The sequence below is a fragment of the Lolium perenne genome, chromosome 3 (assembly GCF_019359855.2).
Source record: "Lolium perenne isolate Kyuss_39 chromosome 3, Kyuss_2.0, whole genome shotgun sequence".
NCBI classification, from domain to species: Eukaryota; Viridiplantae; Streptophyta; class Magnoliopsida; order Poales; family Poaceae; genus Lolium; species Lolium perenne.
The window spans coordinates 321663618-321691503 of NC_067246.2; the positions used below are offsets into that span (position 1 = coordinate 321663618).

The 27886-nt window shown below is 44.8% G+C and overlaps 1 protein-coding gene across 2 annotated transcripts; it reads right to left on the bottom strand.

Annotated features, from left to right (window-relative positions):
* Positions 1 to 5146: 5146 nt before the first annotated feature.
* LOC127345667 (glucan endo-1,3-beta-glucosidase, acidic isoform-like) lies at positions 5147 to 6777 on the bottom strand. Of its 2 annotated transcripts, none has more exons than XM_051372163.2 (2): positions 6636 to 6777; positions 5147 to 6218 (listed from the first exon to the last, which is right to left on the bottom strand). In XM_051372163.2, exons 1-2 carry the CDS (start codon positions 6706 to 6708, stop codon positions 5278 to 5280), a joined length of 1014 nt encoding a protein of 337 aa, XP_051228123.1. In that variant the 5' UTR covers positions 6709 to 6777; the 3' UTR covers positions 5147 to 5277. The 2 variants fall into 2 exon arrangements, with proteins under 2 accessions (XP_051228123.1, XP_051228122.1); XM_051372162.1 differs by lacking the exon at positions 6636 to 6777 and adding an exon at positions 6401 to 6499.
* Positions 6778 to 27886: the final 21109 nt, after the last annotated feature.

A 27886-nucleotide genomic window follows, 5' to 3' on the forward strand; every position in this document is an offset into this window, starting at 1 on the left:
GAAATTGTCAACAAAGGGCGTGTTTAGAGTGAAATCTATGTATGAGGATCTTATGAATGACCATACCCCTTTTTTGCGAAAGTATCTTTGGAAAGTTAAAGTTCCTTTAAAGATAAAAATATTTATGTGGTTCTTAAGCAATAAGGTTTTACTTACTAAAGACAATTTAGCCAAAAGAAGATGGAATGGTTGTACAAAATGTGTTTTTTGTGGTGAGCAGGAGACTATTGAGCATTTGTTCATCACTTGTCCTTTAGCTAAAATTCTTTGGCGTACGATTAATTTTACTTTTGCTCTCCCACCTCCAACCAATGTTACCAATATGTTTGGTAATTGGCTAAATGGAGTTGATAGACAATCAAAGGCTTTCATCCGTATTGGGGTTTCTGCCTTATGTAGGTCTATCTGGAGGACAAGAAATGATATTATTTTTAACAAAAAACATTCTTTTCACTTTTTGCAGGTTATCCATATGGTGTCACATTGGGTCCAGTTGTGGGCTCTTCTGTCACCGGAGGGACAGCGGGATGCTATGGCTATTGGATGCACACGGTTCCAGATGGTTGCTCAGGATATCTTGTGCCAGGCTGGTTGGCGGCACAATAGGCGGATACAGTGAAGTGTAGTCCGTTTTATTTTGTTTTCTTTCGCTGGTTGATTCTTGTATCAATTCTAGGCGATGCCTGAGATGTTTTAACTTTGTACTCTTATACTTTTAATAAACGGCCGTGTGCATCATCATGATGCAGAAGCCGGGGTTCTATTCCCCATTTCGAAAAAAAAACTAAAATTTGTAGGATTCCAAGAAAACATATGCACAATAGTTTTCATTCAGACTTGTACTACTAAAATCACGAGAAGATATATATAGTAGAACGTAGGGACCATATAGTGACCGGCTGGAAACGTAACCACGGCTGCAAGGAGCAGCGTTGCGACTGCAAGCATGGAAGTAAGTCCTTGGTTCGCCATCGACCTGGATTATCCTACTCTCCCGTTTATGTTTGTGTACATGCAATGCACCAAGGCACACCGGACCCCTATATATGCAAACGCATATCCCTAGCTGCTGCGCGCACTACCGATCAACCTTGGCACATCACTGTGTATTTCCGATCAGTTTCCAGTTTTCGCCACTAGCTACCAACTAGGCACTACTATGTGTATTGCTTGCTAGCATACCCAACTAGTTCGTTGGCCTGTGGAAAAGGATTGAACGCGGGTCAACACGATCTGTCCCGGAGTAGTGACTAGTGAGGTGAGGTCGTTGACCGGAAAGATGTACCTGCCGTCGCGCTCGCCGGAGCACGGCTTTGTCCGGCTTGTGGAATTTCCGGGGCCCGGCGGCCTGGCTTGTTTGAAGGGCTGATAGCGTGCTTTGTTGCTTCCTGCCACTGGAAGTCTGTGCATGCGTGTCTGTAATGGGTATTGCAGTTTTATCTTTAATTTGATGATGATGGGTTAGATAGTACTAGGCAAATAAATTTATACCATTCAGTTCGCTCTGAGATGGCACAAACATAAATAAATATTGGACTTACTAGATTTGTTTTTAGTTTTTCACATATTATAAACGGTATTATGTTTTAAACTTCGTAAGTACATACCTACATTCACACTTTTTGAGTAATGGAGTCAATAGTGCATCTTGACTCCTTAGCCTACAGGGAGTCTCGCCTACAACATCACACTTTTTGGCATCTCTGCAACAATGACAAATATTGCCGTTTGAAGAACTTACCAACACCTAAGTGTAAATTTTCTAGTTTTCTTCATTGTTCACGGAGTTCTTAAGACAGACTCTCACCTACTATTTCTTGTATCGGTTCTCCATCGGCATTTTGATGGCTATCAAAGGATGTCTAGAACTACAAAGCTTCAACCCACAAGACTCGGAAGAGGAAGCCCACGCCATCAAGATCGATATGGTAGCTGATGATTTGAAACATATATCATCTCCTGATTGCCCCGATTTTCATCCTTGTCTCGTGTGAGATTTGGAAAGAAACTAATCTAAGGGTTTTTTCGGCGGTTACCCACCATGCCACCTGTCATTCGTGCTAAGATCAAGGAAGAAGTGAAAATGTGATGCTTAGCACATAGAGAACATTTGGGTCATTTTATTCTAGGAGATTGCAACTACTGGTGCGAGATATCATAGTGGTATCATAGATAGATGCCGTGTCATATCATGATGTAGAATTAGAAAAAAATAATGTCAAATAAATCTTCTACGCAATTTTGCATTAAGATTCTACAAATGTTTAAATATAATAAGATTAAGATACTACATGATACCATTATAGATACATTACCATATACTAGTATCATATGCATAATGCTACTATATAGTACTACTCGTTTTGCCTATAAGTTAAATGACTTCATACCAAACTTTCTGATTAGTTATTAAGATTTTTGTGTTTCATTCGCATCTCTAGGTACATGACAAAAACATCGTGACACATTGTTAGGCCATACTCATGAAAGATTAGTTTCTACCATGCATGATAGATTCCGTACAATAATCAACCGTGAATTCTGTTTGGAGATTCCTGCGGCTAGATTATTCTAATACACAAAGAAATATGAGTGGGCACATTGTATTCATGGGTATTTAGATGAATAACCATTCGTTTTGTCAAAAATAAATCATCTAGTATTCAACTAATCTAGCCCCACATATCGAGTTTCCCTCTTGGCCCATATCATCTCTACTAAAGAGGCTAGTTCTGTCGTTCTAGCTATAAATGGCATAACAATGGAGAGGTGAAAGACGATTGATTTACTTGCTATCTTGCGAGGCAAGGTGGACGGCGCACGGATGTCATCGGCCGGGGCCATCAAGTTGCGACGGCATGGGGGTGGGGGGAAGCACAAGTCGGGAAACAAGATGGGAGGCCAATACGTGAACAATTGCATGGTTACATATCTTGAGATTTGAGAAGGAATTGTTTTTAAAGTTAAGGATACTGCAATCATATTCCTTCCACGCCTTGGGAAACCATAAAGTTGTGCTATGAGTTTATCTATTGTTATGTAATTTCTATACTATTTTGTAATGATGTCGTTTGGTCGTTGTTATGGATTTTTTTTTGAAGCGTTTTAATTAGTAATGAACACTTTGTCCATCTTCGTGTGCGCTTCGGTGTTGAACAAATTTTGAACCTTCGTGTTTTGCGTTAGATTTTTGTTTGACTCTGAATACTCATTGTTAATATATTGTGCCCGTCCATCCAACGAAACACGATGATACATTTTAAGAAAAAATAAAATGTGAAGTTCTTGAATAAACCATGAAAAATATTGTGTATAACATTCTAAAACATGACACAAAATCTAGAACGGGACATAAATCTCCAAACCCTAGCGGATGGTGGATATGTGAACGTTATCTGGCTTGTGCATTGTAGAAAATTGTCTCGCATGCAAAAAATTAGGTGTGCCAGTTAACTTCACCATCTTACAAAAGATGTATAACAACTATTGCTAAGACTATCAGCAGCGATACTCAAATGACCGCATCACACAAAATGGTCTATTCAGTGACAGAGATACAGAACTGATGACCATGGGTGGACATGCATGTTGCCCACTTGGATCCGCCCTTCGCTTCCATTCCTCGCCGGATTCACAACCACATATCTCAAGTATGTATTGCAAGTTAAGGGTCAATTGCAAGAACAAAAAGAGGCGGAGAGAGAGCAGGTCTTCTTGCCATAAGCTGCGGCCATGCATTCTTTATATTCTTGGATCCGCCCTTCGTTCCATTCCTCGCATGATTCACAATTCGAACACAAAACCACACATATCTCAAAGGAAAATGCTTCCGATACCCCGGGGGATCGCTACGCCCGCATCCTCCTGATTGCCAGGGCGCCACGTGTCCTTCCAGCGAACCGAAGCGAGCCAGCAAAGCGAACGTGGGTGGGCCCCACCTGCAATTATTATCTCCTCGTCGTCCATCTGCCTAATCTCCTCCGTCTCCTTTTCTCTAAAAAAAAAAATTCTCTAGTACTGCTTCCGACGTTTTCTCCGGTGGTCTGCTCCTCCCGTCCCCTACCGCTCCCCCGCCGTACCCCGCCTTCTCCCCCGCCGCCGGTGTCTGCACCACCTCCCCACCGTCGTACCTACAAGCAGCATGATTAGTTGCTGCGAAGGGGGCGTCGTGGGGGGATATGGATGCGGCGAGGCCCGTCAGAGCATGTTGCCGGCCAGCCAAATCCTGCAGGGACGCCGCTCCTCCCATCGGCGAGGCGGAAGCGGCGGGCAGCGGCGCTGTGTTCGCTGCTGCAAGGGGGGATGCGGTATGCTACCGACGGTAGCCGGGTTTGCGACACACTGCGGGCGGCGTTGGTCCGGACGGCGCCAGCGTTGCTCCGGACGGCGCCGGCGTTGCTCCGGATTGCTACCGACGGCGGATGGGTATGCTACCTACGGATGTCGGCGTTGCTCACGACGCCTCGACGTTTCTCACTTGCTCCGGATTGCTACCGAAGACGGCCGTGTTTGCTACCGACAGCGGTCGGGTATGCTACACACGGCGGCGGGCTTTGCTCCTGACACTGCGGTGGTGCTCCGGTTAGCTACACAGGGCGGCCGAGTTTGCTACCGGCGGCGGCCACGTATGCTACACACGACGGCCGGCGTTGCTATCGCCGGCGGACGCATATGCTACACACGGCGGCCGGCGTTGCTCCCGACGTCGAGGTGTTGCTCCGGTTTGCTACCCAGGGCGACCGGGTTTGCTACACACGGCGGCCGGGTATGCTACACACGGCGGCCGGCGTTGGTCCCGACGCCACGGCGTTGCTCCTGACGGCGAAGTTGCCCATGTGGTGGAGATCCTGCAAGATATCGGGGTGGGGATTCGTGGTGGTGCTGTGAGAGGAAGGAAAGGGACCACGATGGGGAAGAACGTGTGTTTTTTTTCTTTCACGGAAAAGCCACGTGTCGCTTGCTCGAGGCGGGGGATCGGAAGGCCCGATCCCCCGGGGGACGCTCAGCGCTGCCCTATCTCAAATGTGCATGATTTTTCCTACAAGGTGTTTTCAGTTCCTTCTTTGTTCGTGAACGAGATTGATTTGAACTCTATATTTCCGTCATGCAATTTAACTTAATGGAAAGGGGAACAATTTCAGTTAGAAAAAAAAGTGCATCATCTTATCATTTGTCTCCAGTAGACAGTAGTCCATAATTAAAGCGCCCGCCTCAAGCTTTGGCATTCATCTTATTCAAATTCTCCTCATCTTGCCATGTACGTGCGGTCTGTTCGATTTAGAAGTTGATGGAGTAGACCTGCGGGTACTTGTCCGAGTGGAACAGCCCAAAGTGCTTCTCCGTCTCTAGCCCACCCTTCAAGTTCTCGTTGAACATGGCGAATATGTACGCCTCGATGGCCCCAGGCCTCTTGGGCGTCCCCTTCCCGACGTGGTTGATCAGGTTCTGGTTGTAGGTCCGTGCGTTTGCCGCGGTCGCATCCGGGTCGCCGGCCGACGGCCACCCGCTCTCGGACACCACGATGGGGACGCTCCCGGCCCCGGCGCTCTCGAGTGCAGAGTACATGGTGTCCACGAGCGCGTCGAACAGGTTCTGGTAGTCCTTGCCGTTGCCGTCGTCGTGCACCACCGTGCCCGGCGCGGTGAAGAGGGCGTATTTGATGTCGATGCTGGGCGTGCCCTTGAATGAGAAATAGGGGTAGATGTTGGCGAGCAGTGGCGAGCCGATGCTGGCGAGGTACTGCGCGATGGGCGGCATGTGGGCGCCGTCGTCGGAGAAGGTGCCCTGGGAGGGAGGGAACCCTTTGGTGACGCCCGAATGCACCGCCGTGGAAACCTTGATGCCGCCGAGGCCGGCCCTGACCAGCGCGTTTTGAATGTTCTTCATGGCCGGGAGGACGTCCTGCGTCCTGCCGCCTTGATTGGGAACCTCGTTGCCGACCGCGATGTACTTGATGGTGAGGCCCTGCTGCGACTGCACGTTGGCCTTGACCCAGGCGTCCGCGTTGGAGGCACTGGAAGCTAGGGCATTGAGCTGCGTGTTGCCGGTGTCGAGGATGAGGCCGAGGTTGCTGCCGCTCAGGGCCTTCAGGGTGTCGTCGTTGACGTTGTAGACGCGCATGCCGGTGATGCCGTTGGACTTGTAGAGCTGGACCACCTCACTTGCCGAGGGCAGCCAGTCGCCGTTCACGCCGTAGCACACGCCGATGGACTCAACAGCTGTGAACAGTGGCATATGTGTATCCTGTATCAACCTTTCATAATTTATATCCTTGTTTACTTTAAGATTAAACTAGACCATAATAAAAATTACTGAACCGAGGGACTAACAAAGTAATTGCAGTTTACATGCACCGCATATCGAAGTTTGCAGGTAAGACCGAGAGAGAAATGTGGATTACCTGCCGGAATGGCTGCAAGGAAGCCAACTACCAAAGCGACTGCAAAAGCACCATGTTTTACCATCTTCACCTTGCCTTGTGAAGCGTATGGCTACAACTTATTAAATTCTATACGATCGAGTTACGTAGATGCACGTGCCTTTTGCATACAAGGGTTCACCCCTATATCTTATAAGCGACGGTTCACTAGTTTGACACCGGTGATCAACATAAATATACACACGTATTAGCTTACCAGCTGGGATGGATGCGAGTATCCCGACGACCAACGCTGCGGCAAGCACAGAGGCAGCATGTTGCCGTGCCATCTTCGACCTTGCAGTTGAGTTGCTTCAGATAGCTGATGCTCAGCTCCTCTGGTACGTGTTGCTGCTGTAGGCAGTAGGTGTGCAGTAGCCCGATAGATGGATCTACTTTTGCTTGGAAGTGTATCAAGCAGACATCCCCTATTTATACACGATTCCAAGAGCGCACAATGCTGGTTTGCCGAGCATTTTTTCCAAAAAAAAAAAGGATAAGTTGGCGAGTTGCTAGTTGGTCAACTCTGAGAGTAACACAAGAAATATTTTCATCCACCAAACTAAAGAATAATAATGTGCACCAGGTCTATAGTACAAGAAAAAACAACGCTGTTCTTAGATATATTCAATGTATTTTGAAAACCGTGGTATCAAAGAGCTACAGTATCTACAAAACCACGAATGGGATTTTACGAGAAAGAACTACCAACGAACAATACCAGTGATGTGTAGATGTTTAAGTACTAATAAAATTAACATGCATGGCAAGGTAATCTACAGATTGTTCACTCTTTAAGTGTGCTTCTTCCACCTTCTCCCTCGTACCATGGAAAGACATTGGGCAATAACCACCACCGTACCATAGGCACTTTAGTAGTATCTGCGATCCATACTTAATTGTAAATTTGTACTGCGCCTTTGCCTTTTATTTTGTATTTTTGTACTTTTGAACTTGTTCAGCTATATGTATCTTGGTTATGTAGAGGCTATTTGTACATACTCAAACTTCAACTAATAAACCACCCATTATCGTCAAACAAAATCGGCCCTATAACAAACCTTGATGATTTCATGATCTAAAAATATGATAATCTCATGCTTGGAAAATGGTGCTACTTCTTATATTTTTAACCCATATGCTTTAAGATTCTAATCTCCATAGAGAATGAAACACACAGTCAGTGCTTGATATCATGGACGCACTCGTGGGAAGATAGACCTAGTAATAGTTTCCAAATACTGAATCCCAAAAATTGTGCAAAAACAGACATGCAAAAAAAAATTGTTGTGTTTTCTCCCCAGTCGAACAAGATATCGGTGCGGAACTCTAGCTCGGCGCTGCGAATTTCTTCCTTATCGGCGAATATCTAGTATTGAGCCGATCCTGCATCAATACCCAAAGCAACATGATTTTGATTTAAAATTTCAATAATAAACTCGAAAGTTGCTTCGGTGTAACCCTAGCTACGCCTCTCCCCAGCCCAACCCCCAATCCAGCAGGATGCCCATGAGCAAATCCCGCTCATTGGACGACATCAGCATCAGGCTCTCGCCTCTTATGTTTGAGGGATCTACGGCCGAGCATGGCCAGCAGCCCTGGACGGTGTTGCTTTCGGCGGAGTTTGGAGAAAGGGGAAGTGGCCCCGGAACCTTTTGATGGTTGCATGGCTGCAGCGGCTGCGAAGGCAGCGGCTATGGGTGTGGCCTCGGAGCCTTTTTCATGTTTATACAAGAATCAAGTGACATTTCTTATTATGGTGTATGGAATATCTATCTGCGAGCAACTGGCCTTGTCAAAAAAAATTATGACCTTTTTTCATATTTTTTAAATTTATATTTACAGCGTGTAATTTGGGTTAGAGTTTATTGTGTGTAAACAAAAGTTACCACCAGACAATAAAAAAGTGCAACCGTGTATGTTTTCGGCAATCGAAACAAGTTGGTCACCTGCTTTTACGTGGTAAATGAGTCGCCAAGTCTACTTCATGCAACCGAAACCATTCATGCAGCAAGAACCAACATATGGTTGGATGGTTTTTTCTTTTTAACAAATGGTTGGATGGTTAGGATTGTAGTGGCACCTTAGTCCTCTAGAATTTAAATCCTAAGTTTATAACTTTGGAGTGTCGCATAAAGGTGGAATATTCTTCAGTGAGAGGCGATGTTTCCGTCAATAACGAGATGTTTGTTGATCAATTTTTTAGACTATCTCTCGAAGATACTCATAGGGGTAGGGTGTGGGTGCATGCAAGTATTGATAGGGGTAAGTGTATGCACGTATTTATGATCGTATATTTGTGTCTGTATTATGTTTCAAAAAAAAAACAGACGTGCAGCTGGATACCAGGTCTTTATACCCCTATTTTGATTTTTCTTCTCACATTTTTGGCCATATATTCCCTCCGTCCATAAAAATTAGCTTTTCTTTCGAATGGAGGGAGCAGTAAAGTGTCCTAGGTATGTTAGTTCATAATATATGTAAAGATAAATTGCCTCTTTAGATGATGAAATCATTTATGTTGTAGCCAAACGGAACAAGTTTCTCTTGTCTGTATGGGCACAGTTATGCATTATAACCGACCTGGTAAATAGGGTGACTTCGTGCGACATACCCGATACCATGTTTTCAACTCTTGATATCTCTTGTTCCAGTTTTCTTCTGTCTTTTTGGGCCATAAATTAAATTCATATTTCAGGGTTTCATACGGATTATATTGGAGTATAGAGATTAGACAGCAGATCATCTATCTATGCGGTGGGCAATGGAAACAACTTAAAGTGTTATGTGTACGTACGGATTATATATGGATCTTGATTATAGCTAGCGGATTATTTTTCAAATAGGATGACTGTGAAGGATACCAAGTCTTCATATAAGAAAATTCATATTGCAGTATCGTCTAGGTTAGCGTGGATAAATAATGTTGTCAGTTTCTAAATCATATCGGGTCGGGGCATCCGATACAGGTTGCTCTATTTTATCAACCCAATTGTTAACGATAGTTGACATGCTAATTAATTAGGGTGCCCTCATGCAAGATAACGTGATACAATGATACCAGTCCGATCCTAGCGTTCTTTTGACTTAGGTCCGACCACCACATCGCCGTTGGTTTGGGTGTTTACCATAGATGGATGGATTATACTACTTAGTACGTACAAGTCGTTGAGCTTGGATGCATGGATGGACTAGGTACCTAGCACCTCAGCTCTCTGCGTTATGCATTAATGCATGAGGTAAAGTTTCAGATCCGAAATCATTTTATAACACTAATAAAACCAACCCACGATGGCAGAAAGTTCCATCAACTTTCCTTTCCTTGACATTCATTGTCCAGTATTCTAATTTCATAACACTGTGGTAATATGTGTGTGATTTTTGTCGGGCACTACAATCTGTTCAGCGTTGATGCAGAATTTTGATCAAAGGGGCATGAGCTTTGCGTCGATCGACACTAGTGGAAAACAGACATAATGTCGCGGGCCGTAAGACCCTTTTGTCTTGGGCGGCCAACCGGGACACGGGGGCGTGACTAAGGATGACAATTTTACCCACGGGTACAGGTACCCGCGGGTATCGTACCCACGGGTACAAGTACCCGCAGGTACCGTACCCATATGGGCAGGGTATGGGTACACTTTTCTGCCCATGGGTAGTACCCATACACTGCCCGCTAAGTCATGGCTAGGGCACGGGTATAACCTCGTACCCGCGGATATATCCATACCCTGCCCGTTTATTATCAATTTCGTATGTGATACATCAAATTTTGTTGACTTATGAGTTAAAATATGAGAATGTGCTTTTTTTTTTTATTTTTATGTACTCAACTACCTGTTATTGAGTTGAGATAATTCATTTTTTCAATCAAATTTGTTGTCGAGAAATGTAAAATTGTGAGTGACTTGTATACAATTTGACCTACCCACCGGGTACCCAATGGGTACGGGTCCCCACCGGGTATGGGTATGGGTAAAGTTTTATACCCGCTGGTACGGGTATGGGTGGAAGTTTGTATCCATTGACTATACAGTCAAGGGTATGGCATTGTTCTACCCTGTCCATACCCTATCCATTGCCATCCTTAGGTGCGACAAAAGGCTCACCCTTTTGTCTCGGCCCCCTTACCACCCTCAACATAAGGTAGGAGCCGCGGGGCGCACAGGGGACACCCCTTTTGTCGCGGGTGGTAATACAGCCCGCGACAAAAGGCCATCTACGTGGCGCGCGCATGACGCTCCTCCTTTAGGATTTGAGGGGTGCAGCCACCCCCCCTCCCACCACCGCCCCCCCTTTTATTTCATTTTTTCATTTCAGAATAAAATTTTCATATATTTGAGCGCTACTACACAAGTTGTACACGTTCATGCATTATATATAGATCGAGCAAACAAATATTCGAAGCAAAAGTCTATTCGTAGACCCCTTACATATACATGGAGCTCACGACTACCGGGACTAGAGCCCGTCGTCTATTCAAACTATTACATGGGGATCATGACCATTTCCTATATTGACTAAACAAGCCTTTGTCGCCTATCATTTCTCTCATCAGAAGTCCCGTCACTTCCTCCGCAATTCCTAATAGGTGTTCGCGTGGTTGAAGCTTCTCCCGCATGAACTCGACCTATATAGGAAAATTAGATGAATATGACTATATCAATCTTGATAACAAAATATTGACGATAATAAATTAAAATTGTGAATGTTATTGCTTACGTTGAATCTATTATCGTTCTTCTCAGTTGTTAACATGCGAATGTACTCGCAAACGTAGTATGCACATAGATTCATCCCCTGTGGCTGCTAGGCGCACCCTACATGAGTAAATGTTAGCTTCTCTACGAAGTCACTCGTATTGTGCTTCTTAACTCTCCAAACCCTGTCAGGCAAAAGAATGATTGAATGCGCATTTCATTCTTGTAGAGTAAATAATTGGATTTTGATTGAGTTATTTTTCTAAGGGTGTATAATTAATTGATATCTCACGAAAGATATAACGCGGCAATTAATGATTAAAATTACCTCTGGAGCAAGTGCTGCAAGTCAAGGAACCCTTCCAGGCCTCAACTATTCCCTCATCAACTTGAATGTCTAGCAGAATCCAGTAAAAACTGCACATGTTTATATATATATATATATATATATATATATATATATATATATATATATATATATATATATATATATATATATATATATATATATATCTATATATATTACGACGCGGATTTGCTACCATGGTGGCTAGCTATGCACCCATCACTGGCCATTGGATATAGTGTGCAAGAAAATCAAGGGATCAAGATTCCTATGTCTATGGTGAAATGAGCTAACGGAAATATGAGTGGGCGTCTACAGCCGTTAGCTTGCTGGCCGAATTGGTGGATGTGTTCTACCCTGTAGAATCTGAGCAAATAAGTGAAGTGCAACTTCAACTGTAGTACTAAATAATATACGTTTGATAATACACATATTTCTACATTTGTTTCTACAATGTAGAATCTAAGCAAATGTTACTGCAACCTCAAATGTAGTACATATTAATCTACGTTTTAGAGTACACATGATGAAGCAATGTTTTGGAAATACACATGATGAATCTACAATACACATGATGCTTGCGTTTGTTTTTACACTCTCGGTGAGGATTGGAAAAAATGGTGAACTATGTGCCAGCCCCTGCGGCCGATTGTAGTCCGGCGATCATCGACGAAGATCTTCTGGGGCGACGCACGTACAAACGAACCTCTATTGCATCACGATTTGCACATACGCTCGATTTAGCTAGCACCTAATTAAGCAGCTACACAAGCACGTCGATCGATTTCAGCTAGTTTTAGCTGTATGCACATACCAAGCTAGCTAGTACGAGTCGATTGATTGATTCTATAGTAGCGCCGAAACAACTCACGCGTACACAAAAGCAATTGGATCGTCACAGGTGCGTATCACACCTGTTATAAACTTGTATTGATTTCACGATGTTACAACCTATATCTATTACATGGGTATGAACACTAGGCAAAACGTCGCAGCAACAATACGAGTCGCACTCCGAGCATCTGCAGGTCTGCCCGGCTGTTCCCGCGAGATGGCCGCTTCTCCAACCTTCAAGCTTGATAATCGGGTGCTTCCTCCAGCATGCCGACGCCAACAAGAGGCAGGCCAGCTTCAAAACTTGATGACTGGCGCTGCATTGTGCACGCCTGTGTCAGAGAGTTGCCGCCGCAGTACTGGCTGACGAAGTCAGTAATCGCTGCCGGTGTATCTCCGCTCATCTTCTCCCTGTACACACATGCATGCACGTGAAATTCAAATATGAGAGAAAACATTATGCTAAATTAAGTGCTTATTTGTAATACAAGTAAAGGCGCAAGGTCTAGATCCACTTGCTTCTTGAGAATGCACCGTACCTGAGCATACTTATCATCGCGTGGAACATCAAGCGATGTGCGTAATATTTCCTTCAAGATAAAAGAATATCGATGATGATATAACTAAGACATTTGATGGCCATGAGGTGGTCTTATTCTGTCACGAAGAACACTCCAAACCACTATTCCGTGGCTCTGCTTGCAACTCATATGCTAGTTGCATTTTCTTCTCCATGCCAGACTGAGGAGTTTCATAGAATGGCAAAGTGTATTGCAAAGTGTATTGCAAAGTGTATTGCAAAGTGTTTGATAACTGAGCAGTATGTGTATTGCAAAGTGTATTGCATGTAATTGTGTGGATTCAAAATTTGAAAAGTGTGCTCCTGGACAGCTGTGTGAGAGACAGCGTTATCTTGATCCGTTTGCAAGCTGTGCTCTCAAGTGTACATCTAGTATCATATGCAGTATATCCGACGGCTTCTGGGGCGTGCACAGCTAGCCACCATGGTAGCCCACTATTTTGGACAGAATATATATATATATATATATATATATATATATATATATATATATATATAGGGACACACTATTCTGAAACCAGTGCTCATAATATTATTCTGAGCACCGACAAACCCATATAAGAAGCGATCTGCAAAAACCCGCCAACCTCGCTGCCCCGCCCCCATCTTCCCCGTCGCCGGCCGGGCCCCGCGCCGGCCCGGCTTCCAAGCCGCCGGCAGGCTCCCGCGCCCGCCTTCCTTCTCCGCTGCCGGAGGCTCCTCGCTTCGGCCCGCCCATCCTTCCCCAACCCGGAAGATCCTCGCGCTGGCGCGTCTTCCCCGTCGCCGGCAGGCTCCCGCGGCAGCCGTCCTTCCTCACGGTCGCCGGCCCCCTCGTGGCCAAGTCAACCCTCCTTCCCTGTCTCCGGCAGGCCCCCGTGCCCCCAAGCTTCGCCGCCCACGAGCCCACCAAGGCGCATCCCCTCGTCTTCTTGGTCCTGTCGGGCTCGGGCCGAACCGACCGTCAGCCGCCGTTCCGCCTGGCTCTACCTCCCGCCGGCGCCGTGGACGATCCCGCGACGCCCAGGCTCACCCTCAAGCTCCAGCGCCCATGCCCCCAGCAGATGAGGCCACTTGCCCGGATCTTGACCTCCCGCAGGGTCCTTTCCGTGGTGGTCGAAAATCGGCCTCCCAAGTTCCCATAGCTGCCGGCGGCGACCTCCCTGTCGGGCCTGACCATTGCGAGCACATCCAACGGCCTGACGAGGGCCACGTTCCATAGTCATTAGCTTAAGCTTGTTGTCTTTAATTAAACCTTATCTCTTGTAATGAACTTGCTTGGGCCTGTCTCGTGGCTATAAGAGACAGGTAGGGGTGGATGGGTGGAAACCAAGCAATAATATAATTTATATTTCACTGTATCTTTCTTCCTTCGCAAGCTCACGGCGGCGTCTGGGCCTCGCTAGCCCCCTTCTTCCTCCTTGCTCGCTCTCCTCTCCCAGTCACGGCCGATCCATGGCCTGACAAGTGGTATCAGAAGCCGACGGTCTCCGGACCTCCAGCTGAGGGCGTTTCCCTCCCTCCCAAACCCTCATCTCCACAGATCCACCCCAGAACAACCAGCCCAAAAACCCCACACTTCGCGCCGCCGCCACCGCCATGCCTTCGGACAGATCTCGATCTCTGTCTCGCGAGCGTGGTCGCCCTTCATCGGTTGCCCACTCGGCTTCATCCACGGATGCGGAGCTCGCCACGATCCGAGCACAGCAGCGCGCCGACCGCGACGCACGCTCGGTGGGTCGCCGTCTGCAGAAACATCAAGTGGAGACAGCAGCTTCTCTCGACGCGATGCACAACCAGATGCAGATGCTCAACACGATGATGTCGCAGATGCAAACGAGCATCAACCGGCTCACACCTGAGCATGGTACGCAAGTCGCTCCTTCCCAACACCGAGGTAATGGCAGAGAGTTTATCACACCTCCACCGCGCCCAAGTTCCATCCTTTCACCCATCCCGGAGGTCGACACACCCACACCCACCCCAATTTCTTCGCAAAACCGCTCCTTTCCGCCAAATCTTGGTCAGTTCGCTCCAGAGCAACTCCCCGTTCCACCAGTCGACCAAGATGCTCGACAAAAAGCTTCTATGGTGCCAAATCCTGAATCAACATCAAATACAGAGAAGGCTTCATCCTCCAGCCACCAAATCATTCAGCACACGAATCCTACCACCCAGCCCCAATACTACCACCAAGACACAACCTTTTCTCCACCACAAACTGACCAACAACACCAGGCACAACCAAACAGACGCTCTCCGTGTGCTACCAACACCTACTCTCAACCACGAAATGTGGTGATGCCATCATCTCACACTTACGCCAGAGCACCACCATGGCAAACCCCTACAGACGAACCTCTGCATCAACAAGTCACTTACAACACCAACTACCAGGAGCCACAGTTACGGACTCCTCATGTGGAGTTACCCCTTTTCAGTGGTGACAATCCACGAGCTTGGATACTCGAAGCGGAAGATATCTTCAAATTGATTGCTATAACAGGTACAATGCGAGTCAAATGGGGTATTGCACACATTCGTGGTCAAGAAAAAATCTGGCTCAGCAGCTCTGGATTGGACTTGCATGAAATATCTTGGGCAGAATTATGCAAGGTGCTCATAGAACGGTTCCCTGATACAGTTACTATTGATCCAATGGAGCAGCTGCAAGCTCTCAAACAGCACACCACGGTGGACAGCTATATCAATGAATATGAATCTTGGATGCAGGTCATGAAAAGGGGCAGAACTTACTTGCCACAGGATTTCTTCATTGATCGTTTCATCAGCGGCCTCAAAGAACACATCAAACATGCTGTCCTTTGCCACAGACCTGACGAGTTACTGTCTGCTTATTGGTTGGCTCGGCAACAAGAAAAGGCCTCCAATTCCAATACCTTAGTGGTCAGGCGTGCCATGCCGTTAATCCCAGCTCCTCCAAACCAGCAGGCAAGAAATGTCCTCCCCAGAGACAACATTAACCGCAACTACAATGGTCGTCCACGAGTACCTCGGAAATGCTGGTACTGCCCTGACAATTACACCCATGGTCATAGATGCACGGGTATGCAACGTGCTCTGAATACAGTCATGATGCTTGGACACTCTGATGAGGAGGATGACCCTCACCAGCCACTAATTGAAGAAATTCTGGATCAAGGGATTCAACCTATCCTACCCCAGCAAGCACCAACACTGCCAGTTGTTCCTCAACCAACTGCAGCAGGGGTACAACAAGACATGGACAATATCATGCATATTTCAGCAGCTGCATATACTGGAGACACCACTGAAGCATCCATATCTCTACTCATACACCTGTCTGGAGTACCTCTGGTGGCCCTAGCTGACACAGGCAGCACTAATACCTTCCTTGATCAGCAGTTTGCCATGGACCATAATGTCACAATGACAGCTGCACCTACCAGAAGAGTCAAAGTGGCAGGGGGTGGGGAATTACTATCTGAACATGTGGCCTACAATTATCCTTTTGTGATACAAGGGAAGACATTTGTAGCAGATTTTCGCATCTTGCAACTCAGAGGATCAGATGCTATCCTAGGAGTCAATTGGTTCAAGCTCCACAATCCTATTACATTTGATTTTGTCCAGAGAACTCTCACTCTAACTCATGAAGAGCAAGCTTATACATTTAATTATCACACATTCCCTAACGATGACATGATCATTTCAGCAGCACAATGTTCCAAGTTGTTGCAGGATGAGGCCACTGGATACATCTTGCATAATATGGAGGAGGTGGAAACAACTCTCACAGCTCTTGAGAAATCAACCACTCCTGCAGAATTCCAGGATATCTTGCAAGCCTTTGTGGATGTATTTGCAGAACCAGAAGGGTTACCTCCTCATAGAAGCACTGATCATTCAATTCCTTTACTCCCTGGTGCCAAGCCTCCCAATATACGCCCTTATAGGATGTCACACAACCAGAAGAACACAATTGAGCTCATCATTAAGCAAATGCTCAAGAACAAGGAAATACAACCTAGCAGTAGTCCATTTTCCTCTCCAGTCATCTTAGTCAGAAAAAAGGACAAGAGTTGGCGTCTATGTGTGGATTTCAGGGGATTGAATGACCTGACTGTCAAAAACAAATTTCCCATTCCAGTAATCGAGGACCTCTTGGATGAACTACATGGAGCTGTCATATTCTCCAAATTGGACCTTCGTTCTGGTTACCACCAAATTCGTATGAAGGTGCAAGACATCCACAAAACAGCCTTCTCCACACACTTAGGACACTATGAATACCGTGTGATGCCATTTGGTCTCAGTAATGCTCCAGCTACATTCCAAGAATTGATGAACATCATATTTGCAAAGCACTTGCGCCACTTTGTATTGGTATTCTTTGATGATATCCTAGTGTACAGCAAAGACAAGGAATCACACAAACATCACCTAGCAACTGTCCTGGCTATCCTCAGAGAACATCAACTGAAGGCAAAGCTGGAAAAATGCAGTTTTGGACAGCCACAAGTGGAGTATTTGGGACACATCATTTCAGGTCAAGGGGTAGCTACTGACCCATCGAAAATCAAGGACATTGTTGACTGGAAAACACCTACCACACCCAAGCAACTGAGGGGCTTTCTGGGACTAACAGGATATTACAGAAGGTTTATCCAGGGTTATGCTTCAGTTTGCCAACCCCTTTACCTGGCACTGAAAAAAGATAATTTCCAGTGGGGTGCACCTCAAGCTGCTGCCTTTGCACAGTTAAAGCACATCATGTCCACCCCTCCTCTCTTACGCCTACCAAATTTCAAGCTTCCTTTCACCCTTGAAACTGATGCTTGTAGTACTGGAGTGGGGGCTGTGTTAATGCAAGAGATAAAACCAATTGCCTTCTACAGTCAGTGTTTGGGTCCTAAAAATAGTGCACAGTCCATCTATGAGAAGGAAGCTCTAGCAATCTTACATGCTTTAAAGAAATGGAGGCATTACTTCTTGGGAAATCAAGTGATCATCAGAACTGACCAACAAGCCCTTAAATATCTCAGTAGCCAAAGACTTCTGGAAGGTATCCAACACAAGTTGATGCTGAAACTCTTGGAGTTTAATTACAGCATAGAGTACAAAAAGGGCAAAGAAAATACAGTGGCAGATGCCCTGTCCAGACAATACCAACCAGATACAGCTGAAGACTATCTGTCTGTCTGTTCCCTCCCTCTGGAGTGTTTGCCACTATCTTCAGCAATACCCACTTGGTTAACTGAAGTATCTGCTTCTTATGAAAATGATGCCCACTGCACTAAGCTACTACAGGAGATAGCAATCGATGCTAACAGCCACAACAACTACACTCTCCAGGAAGGAATCCTCAGGTACAAGGGGAAGATTTATATTGGCTCCTCCACCACACTGAGAAGTAAAATCTTTGACACCTTCCACTCCTCCCTATTTGGTGGCCATTCTGGAGTTAAGGTAACTTACCACAAGATCAAGCAAGCTTTCTTCTGGCCAAAACTACTCCAGTTCACAACAGAACAGATAGCATCCTGTCCCATATGCCAAATATCCAAAACAGAGAAGCTCCCATACCCTGGCCTACTCAACCCACTGCCAACACCACAACAGAAATGGACAGACATCAGCATGGACTTTGTTGAGGGTTTACCCAAATCAAAGGGAAAGAACGTCATATTAGTCGTGGTGGACAGATTGACAAAATATGCACACTTCATTTCCCTCTCTCACCCTTACACAGTTCAAACCATTGCTGACATCTTCATGGCAAATATTGTCAAGTTGCATGGACCACCAGCCAGTATCACTAGTGACAGGGATGTAATATTCACTAGCAAGCTATGGAAGGAAATCTTCTGTGCTTTCAACATCCAACTCAATTACAGTACTGCCCATCATCCTGAAACCGATGGCCAAACAGAGCGAGTGAACCAGTGCCTAGAGCAATATCTCAGGTGTATGGTTTTCCATCAACCTAAGAAATGGAGTGTATGGTTGCCAGCAGCAGAGTGGTGGTATAACTGTTCTTTCCATACATCCATCCAAATGACACCGTTCCAGGCATTGTATGAATATCCTCCTCCACTACTCCAACAGATCCCCTTGCCTCTCGCCACTACTGAGGACACCTCTACGTTGGAAACTGAGAAGGAAACCATGCTATCTCTGTTACACAAGAATCTGGCAAAGGCACAACAACGAATGAAAAAATATGCTGATGCAAATCGAACAGAACGATCCGTCACAGTGGGTGAATTTGTCTACCTGAAGATGCAACCCTTCAGAGAGAATGCTCTGGGCAGAGGAAACCCAATCAAGTTATCCTCCAAGTGGTATGGCCCCTTTCGATTGTTGAAAATTGTGGGCAAAGGTTCCTATCAGTTACTACTCCCAGAATCAGCAAAGATCCACGATGTTTACCACGTCAGCCAACTAAAGAAGCACTTGGGAACCAAGGAAGTCCCTCATGACAAACTTCCTTTGGTTACTCCGGATGGCAAGGTTAAACTAGCCCCACTGGCTGTCTTGGAGAGACGAATTGTCCCAGGTCCTTCTCCGGATGGCGATTATGAGGTACCAGTACCACAATGGTTAGTACACTGGGAAAACATGACAACAACAGAAGCCACCTGGGAGGATGTCTCATTCATGCAGAAGGCATTTCCAGAATTCAAGCCTTGAAGTCTTGTCTCAAGGGGGGGCTCTATCAGGCCTGCCCATTGCGAGCACATCCAACGGCCTGACGAGGGCCACGTTCCATAGTCATTAGCTTAAGCTTGTTGTCTTTAATTAAACCTTATCTCTTGTAATGAACTTGCTTGGGCCTGTCTCGTGGCTATAAGAGACAGGTAGGGGTGGATGGGTGGAAACCAAGCAATAATATAATTTATATTTCACTGTATCTTTCTTCCTTCGCAAGCTCACGGCGGTGTCTGGGCCTCGCTAGCCCCCTTCTTCCTCCTTGCTTGCTCTCCTCTCCCAGTCACGGCCGATCCATGGCCTGACACTCCCTCTGCTCCCCCACCGCAGCGAGCTCTTTGGCCATGGCCTCTTCTAGCTCCCATCGACGCCATCCCAACCTTGTTTATTCTGCTTTTCGTTGACCTGTACTTTTGGAGGGTAAAACGATGAACTGCTCGTTCTCGAAAAGCTGTAGTGCCTATGATGCTATCCAAATTTTTGTTGCTGCAGGTGCCATATCAAATGCAGGTGAAGCCCTGCGAACTGAAGTCGATGCACTACTACAAGCTGTCACAATTGGAAGACCAATCTTTGCAGCTGACTTCCAGGTCTTGAAGCAAGCTGTCACAGTTTTTGATCACAACTACAAGAGCCAAATACAACGAGCCCAAAAGCTATCAGCTGGGATTGATGCCGGGGAACTCAGTTTGTATGGTCCGAACCATAGAAAGGCTAGGCGTCGCATCCCACAAAGCTCTGGTTTCTCTCTATAGAAGACTGCAGGAGTGCACTGACTTTTTTACCAAAGTAGAGGAGTGCACTTGAAGGCAGTGTACCCGTTCATCAAAGAAAAGTACAGATAAACTGTAAGTCGATCAATTGATAATGCTCCCTTTAAACGCCCCGGACAACGGGTAGCAGGAAAGGGCGTCTCTGAAGCCTCCGAGCCATGCTAAAAGCTTGCCGACGCCGCCCATGTCTACCTGGGGGATGGGGCTGGACCAGGCATTCACGCCGGCGGCTCCCCGCGGCGACCATCCTCTGTGCCACGAGCCTATACGTGTTGCTGTCAGCATCGGGCGGCCGCACTGCCTCTTGTCTGTGACTCTGAATTTGTTCCTGTTGCAGTGTTCGATTCTTGTCTGTTTACCTGAACTTCTGAATAGCATCAACGTGAAATTCAGATAAGAATCAATTTAGACTTCCTGTGATAGCCATTAGTGATGATATTAGTGAGCAATAGCTTCACATGTGCTCTATTAAGCAAAAGTACAGAACGATGCTGTGCCATGTTTGGAGGGCAGCAACTGATTTTTATGTGATCTACAATTAACTGTCTGGTCTCAGATTTGGAGTATAGATTTGTACATTTTCCTTGCTATTTTAATTACCTCTCTTTTCTCTGCTTACAGCAAGTTCAACAAAAAAATATCCACTCGATAAAATACCTACCATCGCGCGCGGGAGGGCTGCTTGGGAAGATGGATATCTCACCAGCAAGAGGGCAAAAAGGTGGCGTGCACTTCGCCGTACCTGGAATCAGAGCAGTGCTGCTAGTGAGCTCTCACGCCTAAGCTCGAATTGCCGCGCACTCTAGGACTGAACTTGTTCGGCTTCGAGTGGGCTGGCGATCTCCTGCATCGAATGACCCTTCCCCACGGAGCCAGGATATAAACAACCTGAAAGGCTGGGTCGAATGTATTGAGTAGGCGAACATCTGATTCATTTTCCAATGCTGGAAGGAACGCTGCATCGTTACTACACATTTTTTTAGTCCTGAAGTTCAGTTTATCGTGAAATTCCCTTTGTTCAGCAGTTTGTCACTTGAATTTTGCTGCGCAGTATTGGTCGTTCATGTTTGAAGTAAAATGTATATATTTTTGTGTGTGCGAGCCTGCGGAATAGCTTGCACATGAGCGAGCTACAGCCTGGCCGGTGGCCCTAGCTTATATTTATTTTGTAATCCTTGTGTCTATGTGGACATGTGCCATCATGTTATAATTCTTGCTCCGAAATTCTCTTGGAAATACACATATAAATACGACAATAAGTACAATGCACAATTTGATGCTCCCTTGATTTTTTCTTTTGTTAATTTTTATTTTATCTTGCAGCACTTCACAAAGAAAAATGGAAAAAATAAATATGCAGGAAGTTCTATTGACATATATTGAGAAGTATATACCGATGGTTATTCGAAATACATGGAAATAGTTTGTGATGTATAGGTAGATTATATCTCAAATAAGTTCAAGCTAGTAAATTAGGGGAACACATTAACCACGTCCCAGAAGTACACACGCCATATAGTGATGATAACAATGTAACAACTACCGATAAGTACAAAAAATAATGTTTGAAAGCTTAGAATGTTGACATTGGGAAGTACACTTCTTATCGGAAAAAATAAGTAAAAGTAATTAAATTATCCATGAGCAAGTTCACACATCAGATTCTCGAAGTGCAAGACATCACGTTTAGGAAGTACAATAGAGTCCACATGAAGTGCTAAAAAATAGCTGTCATGAAGTACACACGTGAAACATTTGAAAGTACAATTGATTAATTTTGGGAAGTACATGTTCCAGACTGTAGTTCATCAAAAATAATATAAATTATCCTATTTTAATCTCACGGGAAATAGAAGTAGTGATTTCAAGAAGTATAAGTAGTGAGTGCAGGAAGTACAAGAAAACCAAGAAAAAACCAATGTAGAAAAAGCAAAATAATCCCTTCATCCGCACTGAGGTAGAACCATTCGACATGAGCATTACAACCACTTATTATAGGAAGTACTTGACGCTGAAAAGTACAATCATTCGACATGAGCATCACAACCAGTTATTATAGGAAGTTCAAGAAAACTGATGAAATCTAAATGTAGAAAAAAACAAAATAATCCCATCATCTGCAAGGAAGTTCAAAAATTTGACGACGAGTAGTACAAACATTCGACATGAGCAGTACGCCCACTTAATATAGGAAGTACAAGAAACCAAGTAAAAACCAAATGTAGAAAAATCAAAATATCCCCGCCACCCACGTGGAAGTACAAGCAGTGATTCCGAGAAGTACGGCCATTCGACACGAGCAGTACACCCATGTACATATGAAGTAGAAGAAAACCGATTAAAAACCAAATGCAAAAAAACAACAAAATAATCCTGTCATACGTGAGGAAGTCCAAGCAATGATTCAGAGAAGTTGAAGCGGTGACTATAGGAAGTACATGCCGGTGATTATGAGAGTACAAAGTGTCCAAAGAAAATCCTCCCAAATAATTTCACAAAGAAACGGTGAGAAGTTCAAAGATAAGATCCGGGAAGTGGAGAATTTCTTAAATACGGCATAGGGACAATCTAAAATTATAATTCCCGAAACTCACACATTTAGTTGTTGTAAAACACACTAGTATCAAAACATTTTTGGTAAGTACAACCACGAAGGCCAAGAAGTACAAGGACATATAGCAGGAAGTTCAGATTCGCGTGGTTGTCCTAAGCATTTTATGTGGTCGTGGAACTAAAACGGATACCCTACGAGAAAATTATAGCCGTTTTGCTGAAAAATTTCATGAAAAACACACCGAGAAGTACAACCAAAGTTCCCGATAAGTACAAGTTCATGTTGTGGGAAGTTCAATGCTCTATTTTTACGGGGCGGAAATCTATTGTGGAAATCTCATCGATTTGATCATAAACCATTTCAATCATTGTCACCAAAAAGCTTTATATGGTAGAGTATGTGTCTAATTTCAGTACCTACAACATTTCACAACAAATAAATGGATCTAATCCATCAAATTCAAGTCGTTATCTCTCAAAGTATATCGGAAACATAATTTCAAATCTTTTAAAATTGGTTTTAAACCGTTCGGATTTGGCAAAAATGGTACATATGAAAAAGATGCGCCCTTTTTGATGTCTTTCCCATCGTATATCATTTCCATTGTTTAAATACATCGCATGGAAATCGAGGGAAAAATATTTTGTGCCCGTCATCTAAAACGGGCGAACAATAATTCGAGTTGTTCTCCTAAATTGTAAGAAATTAGAGAAAACAATTGGAATAATAAAGTTGCGCCTAGTCCATAGCTTTCCAACGCCATATCATTTGCATCATTCCGACAAACGGTTGAAACAAATCATCCAAAATACTGTTCGCTCATTTTTAAGTACGTCCAAATTTTGGTATTTTCAAAATCATTCAAAAACTGCCGTGGTATTGAAAAAACGTAAAACATGAAAAACTTGTGCAATTTTATTATATATCCAACCGTATATCATTTGCATAATTTAGACAAACAATTCAAGAAAACGAAATAATCCCGTCACCCATGAGGAAGTTCAAATAGTTGATGAAGCGAAGTACAACCGTACGACACGAGGAGTAGAAGCACCTATTATAGAAAGTACAAGAAAACTGACAAATCCAAATGTAAAAAACAAAATAAACCCATCAGCCAAGAGGAAATTCAAATAGTTGACGGAGAGAAGTACAACCATTAGACACCAGCAATACACCCACTTAATATAAGAAGTACAAGAAACTGACAAAATCAAAATGTAGGAAAAATAAAATAACCCCGTCATCTGCGAGGAAGTACGAGCAGTGATTCCGAGAAGTACAGACGGAGACAACAGGAAGTACAAGCGGCAATGACATGAATTGAAAGTGTTCAAAGAAAATACCCCCACATAAGTTCACATAGCATAAAACAATAATAATCCCATCACCTGTAAGGAAGTTCATATACTTTACAATGAGAAGTACAACCATCCGACAAAAGCAATACACCCACTTAATATAGGAAGTACAAGAAACCTGACAAAGACCAAACGTAGAAAAAACAAAATAATCCCGTCATCTGCTAGGAAGTACGAGCAGTGATTCTGAGAAATACAGGCGGAGACAATGGGAAGTACAAGCGATAATTACATGAAGAAAATACCCCCACATAAGTTCACATAGCAACATTGTGAGATTAAAATATTAAGATCTGGGAAGTGCAGAATCTCCTAAATAGAATATAGGGACAATCTAAAATTATCATTTCGAAGCACACATGCTAGTTTTTGTAAAACACACCAGTATCAAAATATTTCCAGGAAGTACAATCACAAAGGCCAAGAAGTACAAGGACATGTCGCGGGAAGTTTAGATGTGTGTGGTTGTGTTGAGTATTTTGTGTGGTCGTGGACCTCAAACGAACACCGTATGAGAAGTACAACTATTCGAAACGAGCAGCACAAGCACTTACTATAGGAAGTACAAGAAAACCGACAAAATCCAAATGTAGTAAAAACGAAATAATCTCGTCACCCCCAAGGATAGTTGATGTCGAGAAGTACAACCGTTCGACACGAGCAGTACAAGCACCTATTATAGAAAGTATAAGAAAATCTGAAAATACAAATGTAAAAATCGAAATAATCCCATCACCCAAGAGGAAATTCAAATAGTTGGCGGAGAGAAGTACAACCATTCGACAACAGCAGTACGCCCACTTAATATAGGAAGTACAAGAAACTAACAAAATCCAAATGTAGGAAAAACAAAGTAATCCCATCATCCGTGAGGAAGTACAAGGAGTTATTCCGAGAAGTACAAGCGGAGACTACAGGAAGTACAAGCAGTAATTACAGGAACTGCAAATTATACGAAGAAAATACTCACACATAAGTTCACATATCAATGTTGGGAAGTTCAAATATTAAGATCCAAGAAATGCAAAATCTCTTAAATAGAGGCTAGGGAAAATCTAAAACTGTCATTCCGAAACACATGTTTAATTATTGTAAAACACACTAGTATCGAAACATTTCCGGAAGTACAACCACGAAGGCCGCGAAGTACAATGACATGTCGCGAGAAGTTCAGATGCGCGTAGCTGTGCTGCACATTTTGTGTGGTCAAAATTATAGCTCTATTTTACTGAACACTTTCAATAAACCGCACCAAGAAGTACAACCGCATTTCCTGATAAGTACAAGTTGATGTCGAGGGAAGTTCAGTTCTCTGTTTTTACGGGGCGGAAATCTGTTGTCCAAATCTCAACGATTTGATCACCAACCACTTCAATATTTGTCACCAAAAGCTTTATATGATAGAGTATATGTCTAATTTCATTACCTACAACATTTTACAACAAATAAATGGATCTAATCCATCAATTTCAAATCATTATCCCACAAAATATACCGGAAACATGATTTCAAAACTTCTAAAATTACTTTTAAACCGTTCAGATTTGGATAAATAGAAGGTACGAAAAAGATGCGACATTTTAACACCTTTCCAACCGTATATCATTTGCAATGTTCAAATATACCGGATGAAAATCGTGTGGATAATCATTCCGTGCCCGTCACATAAAACGGGCGCACAGTAATTCTAGTTTTTCTCTTAAACTGTAAGAAATTAGATAAATCAATTGGAATAAGAAAGTTGCGCCTAGTTCATAGCTTTCCAACTCCATATCATTTGCATCATTCCGACAAACGATCGAAACAAAACATCCAAATTACTGTCCGCTCGTTTTTAAGTACGTCTGAATTTCGGTATTTTCAAAATTGTTCAAAAACTGTGAGGATTTTGAAAAAATGTAAAACTTGAAAAAGTTGCACAATTTCATTATCTATCCAACGGTATATCATTTGTACATTTTAGATAAGCCATTCAAAAATCAAACTGAAAGTTCGTTTTCTGGCCATATAGAAGCGTTTTTGTATTTTCAAAATTAAATTTAAACCATGCATAATCTGCGAAAGTTGTGAACATGAAAAAGTTGCGGTTTTTCATTATCTATCCAACGGTATATCACTTGCACAGTTCCGACCAACGGTTGAGAATGTCATAGTACAATCAGTAGCTCTAAAGAAAATGAGAAGTTCGGGTAAGTTCCGATAGAAAGGTCAACCCTCTCATCCAGGAAGTTCAACCTTGTGTCCAGAGAAGTCCAAGTCGGTGCTCAGAATATTATTCTGCAACTGGTTGCAGAATAGTGCTGCTATATATATATATACAAAAGCTTTGGTATGTAACCAAACTGCAGTGCATGCTATCATTACCGTCCACCTCCGTGCCAAGATCCGTGCTAAATGTGGTTAATTTCTTTTCCAAACGAGCATATTCTCTTTTAGTGGTCCGATGACTGCAGGTCCGGCAGCAGTATGGGACAGGGTCAGGGAGAGAGGAGGCGTTGGGCTTGTCCGTTCCTCTCAGACCCGTTGGGCTTGCCAGTTTCTTCCTGGAAGCGCATATCGCCCGAGGCCTCGTGCCACTTCTCTCCCTGCCTTCCCCTCATCCCTGCACATCGAGATCTCACACGGTGCCCTGCCCGTTCCGACGACCGGCGGCGCCCTCGGCAGTTCTGCCCCGCACATATATAGGAAAATTTCGGCCGGAGGAGTCAAGCACTTGGCGGAGGCCGGTGGCACCCCGCAGCTCCCCTGCATCGACGGATTTCCGTGGCGTTCCACCGTTTCTCTCAGCGCCCACATCGCAAAACTTCCCCTAGTGCCTCTCCTCCACGCCTCCACCCCTCGACCTGCCACTCACCCCTGCCCAGTCCGGTCGCCGGCGGCGCCACATTCCTGCTGCAGGAGTCAGTCCCAGGGGCGAGGGAAATTTTCCATGAAAAAGAGCAAGTCCTGAGTTAGATTTCAGTGCAAGATCAAAGGTATCTTTTGCATGCTTTTTGCAAATCCCCCTAGCAGACATTCTGATTTGCCCCACTCCAGGCATTTTGATTTTCCTGTCGTTTCATGTTTCCTGGCAGGCAAAAGCTTCAATCGGCGACCGTGTTCATGGCCAGCAAGGGGAACAACGCCGGAAATTCGCAGGACGAGTCCACCGCAAAAAAAGTCCCTCAACTCGCACCCAGCTCCCTCCGTTGTCGAATGAGGCCGCCCCACGGCTGACGGCGGCGGCGGGAAGTCTCGTTCGGTCGCTTCCTCGAAGAAATCCACACTCCCACCCCACAAATCGCCCCAAAATTGACCGTCAGCCCAAGATTTAGCTCGAGCCTGAGCTCCGCTTCGGTCTCCCTCGTGCGCGCGGCCCAACCTCCATGGCATCCGCGCCGGCCGGCGGCGCTTGGCCATGCTGCTCCCCCGACGCGTTGCTCGGCCAATGTGGACTCCGCACCTGCGGCACGCGGCGTCGGCTCATGGGCCTTGGAGCCCCATGTGAGCGCGGCTCGGCTACCAGGGCCTCTGCCCCGAAGCCGCGTTGCCGTCCTCCACCTCGGATCACCCTGGTGCTCAACCTCTGGTGCTCGCGGATCCGCCCCTGGCTTCGAAGCCGGTGTCCTCTTGTGGTTCTGCGGCAGCTGGACGGGGTCGGCATACTCC

Excerpts from the sequence above, each read along its gene's own strand:
- LOC127345667 (XM_051372163.2), bottom strand. The coding sequence starts at position 6,708 with ATGGCACGGCAACATGCTGCCTCTGTGCTTGCCGCAGCGTTGGTCGTC. Across the intron at positions 6,219-6,635 it reads ACTCGCATCCATCCCAGCTG|CTGTTGAGTCCATCGGCGTG; the intron begins GTAAGCTAATAC and ends CACTGTTCACAG.